This window comes from Sesamum indicum, linkage group LG6, assembly GCF_026168435.1.
Source record: "Sesamum indicum cultivar Baizhima isolate 11 linkage group LG6, ASM2616843v1, whole genome shotgun sequence".
Lineage (NCBI taxonomy): Eukaryota > Viridiplantae > Streptophyta > Magnoliopsida > Lamiales > Pedaliaceae > Sesamum > Sesamum indicum.
The window spans coordinates 18,164,350-18,180,577 of NC_142662.1; the positions used below are offsets into that span (position 1 = coordinate 18,164,350).

The 16,228-nt window shown below is 30.5% G+C and overlaps 1 protein-coding gene across 1 annotated transcript; it reads left to right on the forward strand.

The window, feature by feature from the left end:
* Window positions 1-12,728: 12,728 nt before the first annotated feature.
* LOC105164204 (cyclin-dependent kinase-like protein) lies at window positions 12,729-15,701 on the forward strand. The gene is made up of 2 exons (XM_011082813.3): window positions 12,729-13,074; window positions 13,526-15,701. Exons 1-2 carry the CDS (start codon window positions 12,994-12,996, stop codon window positions 14,936-14,938), a joined length of 1,494 nt encoding a protein of 497 aa, XP_011081115.1. The 5' UTR covers window positions 12,729-12,993; the 3' UTR covers window positions 14,939-15,701.
* Window positions 15,702-16,228: the final 527 nt, after the last annotated feature.

Below are 16,228 nucleotides of genomic sequence, written 5' to 3' on the forward strand. Positions count from 1 at the left end.
ATTATTTTCTACACAATTCTCTTGCTTTACTTTTTAATGTTTTTACTGACTCAATCCTCGGAGTGTTAACCATTGTTTGCAGATACTCCTCCCTCACTCAGAAGACATTATTCGGAATTATAAATTTTTAGTGTTAAATTTTGGTAAATATCAATATGAATTGAGTTAGAAAATACCAAATAATGTGAAGTAAACCACATTAATATTTAGGTCCTACTACTAATATGGTATGATTCATAAAATTTGATATTTTTCATACCCTATTTGTTACTCAGTAATTTGCTAGAAAGAATAGAAATTAAGGTTACAAACAACTTTAATTTGAGTAAAACAACTTGCAAAATATTTTATAGTTATTATGACAATTTCACAATATACGAGAAGTATCTCCCTTTAGAATAGTGTACATACTGTTGTAAATTGTACTTTCTTATTGTATATAAAAAGAATAAGTAGGTAATGTATAATCTTTTTTAAAAAAATAGAGTTTGATTTTCCGACATAATTTTAAGGGATAATTACACGTTATTTCTATGAGATTTGATGTAATCATATATAAAATCCTATAATTTGAAAAATTATATTTAGTACCTTTGATGTTTGCTCTGTCTAACAAATAAGTCCCTCTATTGTCAAAGTTCACCAAATTTGTTTATATTAACAAAAAGAGAATGAATACAAATTGATATTTACTCTCTATTGACTTATGACTTAATTAGGTCAAATAACTTTTTTCCGACTAAACTACCCTTATAACGAAAAAAATATATCTCCTCACATGCACTAATACATGAAGACATATGTAGGTAATTGAATCATAAAAAACTTTATCTGACCTACAATAAATTAATAATAAGTCAATCAAATGTAAATATAAATTTTGTTTCTAATTTTTGTTAATATCAGCTAATTCGGTGAATTTTGACTAACAGAGGAATTTATTTATTAAATGGAAGCAAATCTCAGGGGTGCTAAATATAATTTTCCAAACCACGAAAAATCTAAGTATAATTACACTAAACCTCAGAAGACGGGAGTGTAACTATCTCTAATTTTAACGATGGAATGGGATAATAAGACAAATTATCAAACATACATATATATATATATATATATATATTCATGTAAGTAGCGATGCTTCTCAATTTATATGTTGTGTATCAATTCTTGACGTATTAATATAGAATGTTCCAATTAAATTATTATAACCAGCCACGATATCTCACTTATCAATACCTGTAACAATCAATAAATAATATGTGCGTGAGATTCGATTCATAATTTTATAGTCATGAAGTCTTAGTTTTGTCGATTAAATTAAGTTTTGTGGACTGTCAAGTATTCAAATTTTCACTTGAATGTCACGAGTTCAAACTTTACTGAAGATGTCGAGCTCGTCACTTTATGCAAGTGTATTATAGGATGGTATTTGTCCGCTCGTAATGATTAATCCAATAAAGTCACACTCGACTTATTAGTACAACGGTGGGATTGGCCATGTACTGAGTTTTGACAAAAAAAAAATAAAATTGTTGCGATTAAATTGTTTTAGCCGAATAGTTATAATGGATATATTTCGACGTAATTTTTAATTAATATTTTTTTGTGGAAAAGATTAAAATTGAGTGAGAGTGGAAGATAAGCATACACATTCTCGTGATCCTGACATTTTGCGTCTACAACATTTCAAGAACAAACTCTACCCCCAATATTGTTTCTTTTCTTTTTCTCTTTTAATTATTATTATTATTGTTGTTATTATTATTACAACATAGCCCATGTTGTTTCATTTATTATGTTCACATGCAAAACTCTGAATAATTAAATAAATTTTAAATTAATTATTATTTTATATATATTTTAATTGAATAAATGGAAAGTTTTTTTTTTTTTAAGAAGAAAGAAATTATAAGAAGTTATTGAGAGAGGAAAAAGGTGCGTGGAAGTGGAGAAGAGAGAGAAATGAAAGTGAAAGTTGAGAAGAAAGAGAAGATTAAAAAAATTAATTATTAATGTTAAAAACTAAATAAATAAAACAAGTGACCAAATTTTCTTGATATAGCAAAAGGCTCATTTCAATAATAGTGGAATATAAATAATTACGAAAAATTTTAATTTTGATTTCTTAGGTTGAGTACTAAATCAGTTTTGGTATCTCATATTCTGACTTCATCAATTTTGATTCTCAACGTTTCTTAAAATCATCAAAACTGATCGTCTTAGTTAGTTGGTCGTCTAAATTAATGGAGAAAATTGGTGGGCAGGTAAGAGTAAAAGGCCAAATTTGCAGCTTTTGCATGGAGAAAAGAGGCCTGAGGAAGTTGAATTGAAGCGAAAATAACCAAAATTGAGAAAAGTTAGGAGAAATCAAGTCCTATTATTTAGTGGTTGTTTTGTTCGGCGTTGTGCCGAACGTGTGTACTAGATGTAATTTTCTTATTGATAAACGAAAGCACGAAATTCGGAAGGATTGGAAAAAACAGCAAAACTCAACGTTAATAACATGTCTCAAATACTGTAATGCACTGAATGTCAAGTTGTTCTTACAGAAACACTACAGAATAAACATTGTTCAACACTACAACAATTGCACAATTATACTACAAGAATCAACAGTACCACAGGCTGCAGAATAAACACTACACAAACACTGCAGAATTAACAGTTGTTCAGACACAAACTCAGCAGCCATCATTCACCAACTTGACTGTCCATGTTCTGTCTACCAAGAGCTGCTTTTAAATTTAGACGAGCGATAAAGTTCATCTTTCCTCACAGAAGGATGCGCGCACACCCCATCTTCCATTAGTTTCTAATGGAAGTGAGGTTTTGTGTTGAATTTATGAAAATACAGAGGGGTTTTTAGCTATTACGCAAAAATACATGAGCGTAAAATAGAGTTTAGCCGTTAATTCTTGATGATTGAGATCCCTTCAAGAAACATCCATCCACTTCTATCACCCTTTAGCATGCTTCGAAACCTTGTTTGCAAGCCTCAAAGCATACGTACATGCTCATGAGAGTAGGTTGACCCCATCATTGTCAGATCCAGACAACTTAAGCACAGCTGTAGATCCAAGGTTGCCCCTCATAAGTTCTAAGCAATAGTCCGTAATTGTGGTTCTGCAAACTACCCTGTAAGAGTTTAACTGCTTTCTGTTTGCCCCTGTTTGTGTGTTCATGGGATATATTTTAGATTTGCAATATTTAATGTATTATACACAAGTATAAACAAATATACACATGTTTCATATATGTATTAATATACTTTAGTTTATATATATATATATATAAAACAATAAATAAAAGAATCAAATTCGAGTTCGAGTCCAAAATGATGAGACCTGAGACCCAATTATGACTTCAAAAAATTGGGTGGGTCTGAGTTGAACTCGGACCTATGCTCATTCTTATGACCGAATCGACACTTAGCCGCCCGCAATAGAAAAATAAAATAATTTTTTAATAAATTATATATACAATCGTCAAAACTAATTAATTATATTAGTTAAGATTCTCTAACATTGTGTGGATGGATGGATTTGAAGGTATGCATCTCAAATTTTTAATAACAAATTCTTTAGATTTGAGCAAATTATTACGTATCATAAAAGATTTTAAAATTCTTCATCTTTTATTTTAAATTAAATTTCGTGCAATATTAATAAATTGTAGTTTCTTTAAGTAAGAAGTTTTTTCAAATCCATTTCTTAAATCATTCTCCTAAACCAAAATCTTTCAATCCAATGAATTTGTCATTTGTCATTTACACACTTATTTCTTATCAACAATTAGGATAAATTACACCTATTCTTTTTTAAATTTGGTATAATTATGAATATTTTTTCGTTATTTAAAAAAAAATATAAATACCCTCCTCAAATGAAAAATAATTATGTAGCCCCTAAATGTTGAAGTGGACATTACTGTTTTACGTTTATTGATTTTCTAAAAAAGATTGAAAAAAAAGTTATCTGAAAAAATATAAAAAAAAATTGAAAGTGAGTAAAATAAATAATCAAGATGGAATATTAGTTGATAAAAAATATTTTAAAAAATTATAATATATAAAATTATAATTTATAATTCAAAAGGGCATTTCGGTTAGTGCATCATAAAAATTGGATGGAAACCTAACGGAATATACTCGTTATTAGACGGACGTTAAAATTATGGGGATATTTATAATTTTTCAATCAACAAAAAATATTTATAATTATATCAAATTTCAAGAAAAATAATTATAATTTACCCCAACAATTAAATATGTGAAAATGCAACAAAGAAAAAAAAGTTGGTTGTCGCTTGCATTAATTATTTATGACGACTTTCATATGATTATTTAATATTTCGTTAACTATCTTTTTCTTGTAATCAGTTTTGTCAAAATTAAATGTGGTTGAAAAGAACGCAAGGCCGACATGTTCCATGTGGTGTTGCAATTAATATTCGAGTAGGAAAAGGAGGCCCTGTATTTAAGCAACCATCTGCTCGTAACATCTCCTCCTCTTGAAATTTGTTTTCATTTAATAAATAGGAAAAAATATTATTTTAATCCGTTAAATATGCCTAATTTTAATTTTAATTTGATAATTATGTTCATTTTTGTTTAGGTCCAGTAACTTACAAAATTGCTTACTGTTAGTCCTCTGGCAGATTTTCGACAATTTTACCCCTATGAGTGCATATGGACTAAAACTGTCTTTCAAAAGTTGCATAGGGGTAAAATTGTCCGAAAATCTGCCAGAGGAATAAAAGTAAGCGATTTCGTAAGTTATTGAATTTAAACAAAAATGGGCATAGTTATCGGACTAAAATTAAAATTAAGCATACTTAGCGGACTAAAATAATAATTTTCCCTAATAAATAAATCTCATATCTATAAATATTTGGATAATTACAAATACCTTCTCATTATTTGAAAATTTATAAAATACCCCTTGATTTTAACGTCCATCTAACAACGAGCCCATCCCATTAGTTTTCGTTAGGTTCTCATTTAATTTTTGCAGTGAATTTCACCAACATATCCTTTTGTATTATTCTTAGGGACTTATATCCCTGTGGATTATTTATTTTATCCATTCTCAATTTTTTTTTATGTTTTTTCATTATCTAGGAGTTACATAATTCGTTTCCTTTTGAGACGTATTTATAATTTTTCAAATAATAAGAAGCATTGATGCATAAAAAAACTAATGTATGCATGATAATGATGATGATGGTGGTGAGTTGGAGGTAGATGATGACATATGAAATAAATGGGGGTGGTTGAGGTTTGATCAGATGGCAATGGGATAGTTAATGAGCATATGAGCCATAAATGATATGCTGCACCTCATTTACTACTCAGAATGAAAGTGGACCAACCCCTCCATATTTCTCTACTACCTTCTATCTATCTATGAGGTGGAGGCACTGTGGAACTTTTCTTTTCTTTTTTTTTTTTAATAGAAATTATGTGTTTGTGTTACATGAAACCATGTGCATCATATCATGTTTGAATATTTTCAGATTAATCGATTATGACTGAGTTCGTTGATGATGAGTGTGGGGTGGAGTGTTTTATACATAATCCAATGATTTTGATGTAATCAATTCGATTTCATTAAGGAGATTCGGACATGTTGTAGGAAGATTCGTTCTTACTCGTTCAGTAATCTTACACTTGACTTATTCTTTTTAAAATACAATAGCCCGATAACGTTGTATGAGATTAATGCATACAGAATAAGTTATAGAAATATAATGTAACGAGAATATGTTATTTAAAAAAAATATGCGTCTCCAAAAGCTATAATCTATAGATTTTTTTTCTCTAACAAAAGCCAAAAGCACTAATATGGGTTCTTCTTCCTATGCTCTAAATTTTTGTGATATTTTCAAGATTAACCCCAAAAGAATTAATTTGATGGGTATTTTTATTTTTTATTTTTTAAATAATTTGAGATATAAGTTGATTTTTTATCAAACACTTTATTCCCACTTTTTAACTGTTTTTTTTTTTTTCTCAATATTTGATCACTTTTCTTAAAGTTATTTAAGTTTAATAGTTTCAAAATCAAAATCCAAACACCCCCTAAGCATGGATCTTCCTTTATCTTCACAAAGAGGGTCATTCTCAATTCTCCAAAATTAGTGTCTTAAATTTGGGCCCCAATAAAAGAGTTCTGCCCTCTGTAAGTGAATTCGTGTATGATTTAAGTAGTTGAGGTTGAACATTACAATGCATACAATGCGTTTGAATCCTTGTAAAAATGTTTGGTAGGTTAAATCGTACGTTCAAACTTTCGTTTTAATTCTTACGTGATTAGATTTTGATTTTTGTGATCGTTGACCAATTTTAGTGACTTTAGTCGACACATATAACACAGACACAATCTTTCCTGACGAGTCTATAACGCGTCATCCCTAAGATTGATGACTCATAACTCTTCATTTGGTAAAAAAATCTTAGGTTTAAGTTCCATGTACATAGGTATTTGTGTATTTACACATTAGCCTGTCATTTATTATTTTTGTTACTTTGACCGTTATGAAATTATTAGTGTAAACTTCTGTATTTTGATATATCTTGTGATATAATTAATCATTTCTTTCAGAAAAAAAAAAAAAAGAAAGAAAGAAAGAGAAAGACGTAGTATATTGCAATAACTTCTATTTTTATGGTAAAAAATAAATTATAGAAAAAGAGGTAAGTTAACTGCAGTAAAAATCGAAAGTTTTTAAAACAAAAGTGAGAAATGGAAAAAATGTTGAAGTTGGAATTGGTTGGGGGTGGGGGGCTTATGGTGTTTAATTTGATCAATAAATCATAGAAGTTGATGGGAAAATTTTATAACTTTTGGTTAAGTAAATATAAATGGAAAAATGCAATTTATTCGCCTCTAATATGAGAAATGAGTAAAAAAAAATTTGTATCATATATTGAAAAATGAAGCAAATTACGCCCTATCTAAACTATTGATAGAGAGCTAATTTGCTTCATTTTCCAAAATATAGGGAATAAATTTGCTAATTCTTTTTTTACAGGGACATTTTTTGCTCGTTTCACATATCAAACAGAGTAAATTGAATTTAACCGAACTTAAATAAAGTAATTCCAAAAAAAGAAAAAATCTATTTTCAATTTATTTTGTACAAGAAGTTGATAAGCACTTGAGTTGGCCTATTACAAACACCCGTGTGATTTTATTACATAAACAGAAGTGGCAGAGGAGTTGAGGTAAAGTCGTGCTGCTAAAAAACTTTGGTCGAAAAAGAGTCGCATTTTGGAATTGAGTGCAACATGAATTTAATGTTGTCATGAAGCGGGTCAGGTCTGTCTTGCTCCATTTTCTTGTGAGTGCATGAAACTGAATCAATGCTTCATGCATGTTCCCATACACATGAATTTTTGTGACAAACACATATTTTCTCTTTGTAACCTTTTTCCGCACAGACACACTCAGACACGCACCCATGAGTTTCAAACTTGATATCTCAGCTATAAAACATTGAGTTGTCAACCATTGGGGTGTGGATAGTTTACAAGGTATATTGAAAGTAAAGATTTTTTAAATTTAGTATAATTAAAAAATGGGGTTTAGTGTTATTTACTCGTATGATATTGCAAATGAGTAGATTATTCCTCTATAATTAAAAGAAAAAAAGGCAATTTATCTCCATGTGTTTTTTAAAATAAAGCAATTTACTTCTCTTCATTTAGAAAAACACAGGGGATGAATTGTTGCATTTTAAAAAACACATGAAGGTAATTTGCTATTTATTTTTTATAAAGGAATAATTTGCTCATTTGCAATGTTTACAGGGGGTTGCTTGCGTTTTTCCCAATATAAATACCCAAAATATATATAGAAAGTTGAAAAATAAAAAACCACACAGATAAGGTATTAAAACACAAAAACAAACATTGAGTGTGTTTCTACACGTTATCTGCATGTTTTTTTATTTTTCAACTTTCTATATATAGTATATATACATAATATAAAACAGACGTGATTTGACAATAAACAGTAATTTTTGTTTCCAAAAAATATAACATTAAACATAGAATATTTATATATAAAAAATATATGATTTTATAATGAACAGTGATTTTTTTCTCCCAAATCTCAACATCAAATTTACACAACTTATTTTAAAATACCCCAAAACACAAATTCAAACATATCATCTATTTTCAACACACACTTATTTATCTATATCTTTCTCTCTTTATTTTCAAAACACAAAACAAAATACTTAAAACACAAATTTAAATACAAGAAAAAATAAACATTAAATGTATTTTATATTATTTTGAAAAATGCGAAAATATGAATCCGAACGGTGCCTAGGTTTACCATTACCATTTGTTTAGGCAAGAGGGTTGGACTTTACATGGAGATAGATAGTATGCCCCTTTGCCTTGGAAGTTGGGACTCCCAATGCCCATTCACATTATAACTCTTTTGACCATATTAGGCGCATGCCCTTTTTTTTTTTTATTAATCAATTAATATAATTATTGTGATATATTACTATTTGACCTCAAGAACTAATAATTTATACACATTTTAATAACTATAAATAAATAAATAGTATCTTATTAGTTTATTTATTTGTACATAGATAGGATTTGAATTCAAGATTTTTAAAATTTTGAAATTTCAATCTTATATGTCAAGTAATATTCTTATACATATAATGTCCAATTATTTTAGAATAAAAATAAATAAATACATTCTTTTGATTTTTCCCGAGATATCACAATTATCATATGACTCAAGAATCATAATTCTAGTTGTATATCAAAATATTTTTTTTATGAAAATTTAAATAGATTTGACTTAAGTTATCGATACATATCGTAATATATTATAGATCGGTAATAAAATTAGCTACAAAATACAACCTCGTATTAGTAGAAGAAATCAAATGTATAATATTCTAATATAAAATAATTTATGCTTACAAATGAACTCATCATGCATTGGCTTTAAATGATATTTTATGTAATTAACAAGTTAATGAATAATATAAAAATACATTGTTTAATTTGATGTAGAGTAAGAATCCAACGCATCTTAAGAATGTTTAGATCCACGGAAAAAAAAATATAGTGCTTGAAATACGTAGTTTGATGGTAGAACTTTAAATACATATAAATTTTTATCCAGGAAGAATTACACAATAATCTATCAATGCAGGTGATGATATTTTTGAGAAAAAAACTAAACCCTCATAATTATAGTCGGGAAGAGCCACCGGGTCATTGAGAAATTCCATCATTTTGATTGAATATTTTTTTTTTAAAATTCTTCCATTATTCAGCAAACTTTAGTTAATTTTCATATTTTTTATAGTTGTCGTTTGAGCATCACCAAATTAAATATTTTTTTAACGTAATCTCATAACTTTATGATATAGTTCAAATTTTATCCCGTTCTGAAACCTGTTTGGCCTAATTTACTACACTTTCTTTTAAATAACTGCAAATCCTATTACGAAAATTCATTAAGAAATAAAACTATTTTGTTCCCAAAGTCAAATTATTTGAGAACTAAAGACGACACTTCTCAATTTCATTGCATCATAATTTCATCTAAAAATCTGAGTAGAACATCTTGATATTTTCACCAATGATGTCTTAGTCGAGTGGTTGAGGTTCCCATGAACAAGTTCGAAGTCAAGATCTCGAATTTCATCATATGTATGGATATTTGTCTCACTTTATATGAATTATTAAGTTCTTAATAATTTGTTATTATTATTTATCATATTGATATATTTGTTGAATCGAATTATTATTAAAATAAAAAAAAACATGTTGATATTTTTAAAACATGGAATCTTAAAATTTGGATAAAATAAATAACCTAATTAATTTGCTTTGTCAACATAAAAAGCCAAGAAGAAATTAATTAGATAGGTGGGGAAAGAGCAAAAATACAAAAATTACATTCCTTGCAAACCGGGTACAGTACAATACATTCCTAGCTAGGGGGAAGACGACTAGCATTTAATGCCTCTAGATAGGACCATTGGACCTACCTACACCCTCAACTCTCCTACTGCTGCCTCCCTCCCACTATTTATTGCTTACCTTCAACCTATATTTTACCTCGATTTTTTATTTATGATTAATTACATTCTGTCATTCAAAATATATTAATTTTTATTTTTATTGTTTAATACAAATTTATTATCTAAATTTTATAAAATTTATATTTTGTCATATACAATTATGTTCTAATTAATTTTTTTTATTAGAAAAAAATCACATACAGTGAACAAGTGATATTTAAGAGCAATGTGATGTGATGTTTTTCAATACGCAGTGTACATGACGTACTATTCATATATTAAATGAAATAAAAGACGCAACAGAATTCTGAACAAAAGGTTTGATCCACATTCGCCTACCGAGAAATCACATTTTTGGTTCCATATATCAGGGTCTTTTCAAATTTAATTATATTTGTTATGATTTTCTCAAATTGCATCCTATAAGTTAAGAATTTTCTGAACGTCAATTCCCATGTGTATTTTTCGTCTAGTAATTAACGAAAATGCGAACGACCCCATTGGTTATTGGATTGAAAATGCACGTAAGAATCAAAATTGAAAAAAAAATTTAATTTATAAATGCAATATACAAAAATCGTAACATATAAGACTAAATTAGAAAAAAAAATTCTAACATATAGAACAAAAATTGCGAGTTTCTATTTGCGTACCCTTTGCTAATTAGCTCCGGCAATGCACGTTTGCCGATCTAAGGGCTCATTAAGATGGCTCTATATTTTCTTTTAACGGAATTTTACGGAGAGGACCAAATTTGATGAAATCTTCAAAGCCTCCAAGGCTTTTCGAGTTATAAAACTAATCAACTCGTCTTTTGACCAGGGCATTATAGTCATTTCAGTTCGATTGTCTCAAAATGACGTCGTACTTTCATTTATCAATTTATTATTTTTAAAGATATCCTTAATCTCGACTTTGGCATTTCCAATAATTTTTTGGGATAACTGCAATTTTCTCAACTGAAGTTTGGTCTAATTATATTTAGATCTTTCGTGGTTTAGAAAATTATATTTAGTATTTATGGAATTTGATTCTATTTAATAAATAAATCCATTTGTTAGTCAAATTTTACTGAATTTGTTGATGTTAAAAAAAAAAAAAAAACCTGAATGAAAGTTAATTTTTGCCCTTGATTGACTTATTACTGACTTATTGCAGGTCGGACAAATTTTTCCTAACTAAACTACCCTTACAATGGTGAAGAAATACCACGTCACATGTATTAATCTGTAATGATATATAAGGATAATTTGATTATAAATAAATTTATTTGACTTGCAATAAATCAATAATAAGTAATTGGGGGATCTAAATTTTTATCCATCTTTTGGTTAATTTCAGCAAAATTCCATGAATTTCCACTAATCGAGAGACTTATTTGTAAGATGGAAGCAAATATCAGAGGTACTAGATGTAATTTTTCAAACAACAGAAAATCCATATATAATTGCACCAAATCATTAGGAAGAAGAGTATAATTATCCCTACTTTTTTTCTCGATATTATAAGTTTTTCTATATACAACAATCTAAACAATATACCTAACAAGAAGATTCAAGTACGATTTATCTAAATCCATAATTTTCGAGTTATAGCTGCAAGAATGTGGACCGAATTAAAATTCTAATTAAATAAAGAAAAAAGAACAAGAATGTAATAAATGAATTATCATAATGATACCTAAGTGCAGTAATTTTTCAAATTATTTCGCAAGGTACACACAAATGTACTAAAACATCTTAAATTCTAACAAAATATCTTGTTAATTAAAATCATTCTTCTACCATATCAAAAGGGTCATTATTTTTTTGAATCAAGTCGTATATTTATTTCTCTTTATATGGGTCAAATATAAAATTTTAATTAAATAAATATATAAAACAAGAATGTAATAAATGAATTATCATAATGGTAACTAAATGCATTAAATTTTTTAAATTATTTTGCAAGGTACAAACAAATGTACTAACAAAGTAAGTCACCTTAAATACTAATAATCATTATTCTACCAAATCAAAAGGATCATCAAATCAAGCCTGTGGATTTTCTATCACACGTTGGTGTCGTATCATATATGGTCGACACAATATTTTTTAAATTTTAATATATTTAAGATAGATTATAATTTAAATAAAAGATTACATACAGTACACATATCAAAGTGATGTTAATATGTAACTCAGTAAAAACGTGATAGAAAAATTATTTTCTTTAATATTTTATTTTTATCAAATTAAATTATAAATAAATATATTATATTTATTATATAATTAAATTTTTTAAAAATATTATATTAATTATATCATAAATATATTATATCTGTTGTGTGATTAATTTAAATTAAAAAAAAAATCAGTTTGGATTGGAATTGAAGATCCTTCACAGAAAAACTAGGCACAACATAGTAACTTAATTACTACGACCTTTTACAAACCTTTTTTCTCTAGATTTTATTTTTAAATAATTTTTTCTCCCCAATAGGCAAAAGTCTATGCATTTTCACACACGGGTCAAGTGGAAGGCACGAACCAGTAATAGTCCAACTAGCAAAGAAACAGAGTTGAACGTGGGTCCAACCGCGCGTGACCGCTGACCCCGCTGCATTTAGTGATTCTTGTGCTCTGGCATTTGGGTAGATGAAGAGATTGAAATAATTTACTTTACATGGCTTTCATTCAGTCTTCGGACAAAGGCAAAAAACTAGCAAGATCTTGGGAAAACAAAAGAGGCAAGAGATTATTACAGAGCCCACGAAGAAGACAACCTTAGAGAAAACGATAGGCAGTGGGGGTGGAACTACTCTGCTCTTCATGCAAAATCGAGATTGAAAAAAGAGAAATTTCAATCTTTTCTATTTGTTGTTTGTGGAGTTGTATGATCTGTCTGTTTATCTACTCAAGTTGAGGAAAGAAAAAGCTTTAGATAATGAAATCCATGGCCAATTCTTCTTCTTCTTGTTCCAACAAAACCTCCCTCTCTCCTCACCACCCTCCCCACTTCACTCCAGTAAGTATCACAATCTATACGTACATGAATACATACGTATATTAGTGTGTGTGTGTTTCTTGATAGGTAATTGGAAGAACCCTTATCAAGATTTTGTGTTTCCATGGGAGAAAAGTGTGTAAAAACCTATTCTTTTTGGTGATACATGTTAGTATGTGTGTGTATGTGTGTTTTCTTGAAATGTAATGGGAAGAACCCATATCAAGATTCTGTGTTTGTATGGGAGAGAAGTGTGTAAAAATCTATACTTGTTGGTGATTACATACCATATGTTAGTATGCGTTGCGCGTGTGTGTTTCGTGAAATGTAACAGGACGAACCCATATCAAGATTTTCTGTTTCTGTGAGAAAAGAATGTGTAAAAATCTCTTCTTTTTGGTGAGTTTGTGTCTATGGGATTGAATTTTTCCTTGTCTGAACTGAATTTTTGGGTTCCTCTTTTCGCAATTAGATTGAAGAAGGCAATGAGGATGAGATATTTTCACAAGGGAGAAGCAGTTTCAGAGCAACACCTACAAGTGACCACACTGACAGAAGAGACAGCGATTACGACTACAAGCACCACCCTACGCCATTGCATTCTGAGAGGAGCCGGAGCAAAGGGTCGTCAAGAAAACGGCAAGAAACCGGCGAGGAGGCCGCCGGAGTTTCTTGCAACAAGTGCAGACCTAGCAACAGGGAGAAAATCTCAGTTGTTCCCCTGGAGAACAATGGAGTTCATAGGTTGTCAATGGCTAGCCCCAATGGGATTTTCAAGTCTTTTTTAGCTTCTTTAGCGATGAAGAAAAGCCCCAGGTCGATGGACGCTGCCGCGTCTTCTGCCATGTCGAGGGAGGAGCACTGGAAGATTCTGGTGGCTGAGCTCTCAAACAAGTTGATTCAGGCCACAAGAAAGAGGGATGAGGCAATCCTTGAAGCTTCCAAGTTGAAGTACTCAATGGCTGAGCTTGAGAAGAAGCTCAACAAGCTGGAAATCTACTGCCACAGTTTGAAATCAGGGCTTGAAGTTTGTAGCAGCGGCAATAATAATCCTCAGTACCAGAAGCAGCACAAATCGCCTTCTCGTGTGAATTATCAGCCTATCAAAGTTGGTGATCAAGAAAAAGTGATCGATCATTTCTTGGTTCTAGTCTCCGAGGCAAGATCTTCGGTTCGGATTCTGAGCCGGGCTTTGGCTCTTCAGCTAAGGCAAATGGGGACGAAAGTATACGATCGAATTGCATTACTCTTGCAGCCTTATGAGATCAAGATTTCTTGTTCAAGAAATCCTAGAGGCTTGCTTGTCTACCTGGAGGCATTGCTGAACAGGGCACTTTTTGAAGATTTTGAATCCATCGGGTTCCAAAAGAGTGCTCCGAAATCAATCCTGAATCCAATTGATCACTGTGAGGCGAATTTCGCTATGTTTAGCAGGTTGCAGGGGTTGACATGGGAGGAAGTCTTGAACAAGGGGACCAAGCATTTCAGTGAAGATTTCAGCAAGTTTTGTGACAGGAAAATGAGTGAGATTGTGGCTATGTTAGGCTGGAACCGGGCCTGGCCGGAACCGCTGTTGCAAGCTTTCTTTGGAGCTTCCAAGGCTGTGTGGCTGGTGCACCTCTTGGCTAATTCAGTGCACCCAGGACTGCCCATTTTCAGAGTGGATAAGGGAGTCGGGTTTGACCCGGTTTACATGGAGGATATGGGTGGAGACAAGGCAAGAAAACTCGTTCCTAGTATGGTTCGGATCATGGTCACACCAGGTTTCTATGTCTATGACAATGTGGTCAAGTGCAAGGTTCTTTGCAGGTACTATAACAACAACAACAATGGTGGCAACCTCAATGACCTGTACGATAAGGGCTTCAATCCCTCTCCATCGTAGCCAATGTGCCATAGATAGAATCTTGCTCGTCAGCAAGCGTACGAAACGTTCTTTGGTTAAACGGGCTCCGCCCACTTACAACTACTATACTGTTTGTTGCTTTAGTCAAGGGGATAATCGCACTGACACTCCTTTAGTTTTCAAATCATTGATTATGAAAAATTATACCGACACCCTCCACAATCATACTTCATTACACATTACACTCTATAGCGTAAAGGGGAGCGGTGCAATTTTTCAAAAACTAACGACGGTTTCGTGAGAGTGTCAGTGTAGTTATCCTTTGAGTCAAGAATTGGGAGTAGATAGAAGTGATGTTTGAAATGTAGGATACCAAGAACTTGGTTTTGCTGATGAAAAATTGGGAGGGAAAAGTGATGTTTGGAGGTTTGTTGTTTGTTTGTTTTGTATCTGCATTGATTGACTCATCAGATGGTCAATGGTGTTGGATTGGGTTCTGTATGTTTTGGAAGGTCAAGACAAAAGTGTTTTTGCATATGGAATCTGTGATTATCCTCTCTTGAGTTGTGAACGATGTTGTTGGATTGGAGGTTTTCATTGTATGGTTGTTGAATCATGGTCGTTTTGATCCTGCCAATACAATGGATGTCTGCTTTGTTTTTGTTTGGTTTCATGGTCTGAATCCCACTTGGGACCAGCTCCATTGTCCTGTCCAATAAGGCCAATGTAGTACAACTCATCATCTTGTGAGAACAAGATTTTACTGTTTTCAACTTGAAGGATAAATGTTGTTTTTGAGACAGTGGATTGGATTTTTTTATTCTAAATTCCATTGTAATTTCCATTCTTTTTAATAGGATAAATTACAACCAACTCCTTTAAAATTTATCATAGTTACGAATATTTTTAGTTGTTTGGAAAGTTATAAATAGTCCTAGTTGTTCATGAAATTATGTAATACTTGAACGAATTAATAAATTATCAACTGTCTTTGTCGTACTCTTTTTTCTTTTTAAAGAAAAGAATTTATAAACATATCGGATGTGATGGATGAAAAAAAAATTTATAAAAGAATGTCTACTTAATTCATAAAAAAATAATAAATTAAAATATAAGTAAGATTATAATTCATAGTCTGTAAGAATATTTTGGTTAGTTCACCACAAAAAATACATGAAATTATAACGGAGATTAATGAATAGAGATATGTAGTTGGAGGAGGACTATTAAAATCAAGGAAATTTTGGTAATTTTTCAACACTGATGGAATATTCGTAATTATATTAAATTTCACAGAAGCTCGCTATAATTTCTCCTTTTTAATATATC

Excerpts from the sequence above, each read along its gene's own strand:
- LOC105164204 (XM_011082813.3), top strand. The coding sequence starts at position 12,994 with ATGAAATCCATGGCCAATTCTTCTTCTTCTTGTTCCAACAAAACCTCC. Across the intron at positions 13,075-13,525 it reads ACCCTCCCCACTTCACTCCA|ATTGAAGAAGGCAATGAGGA; the intron begins GTAAGTATCACA and ends TTTCGCAATTAG.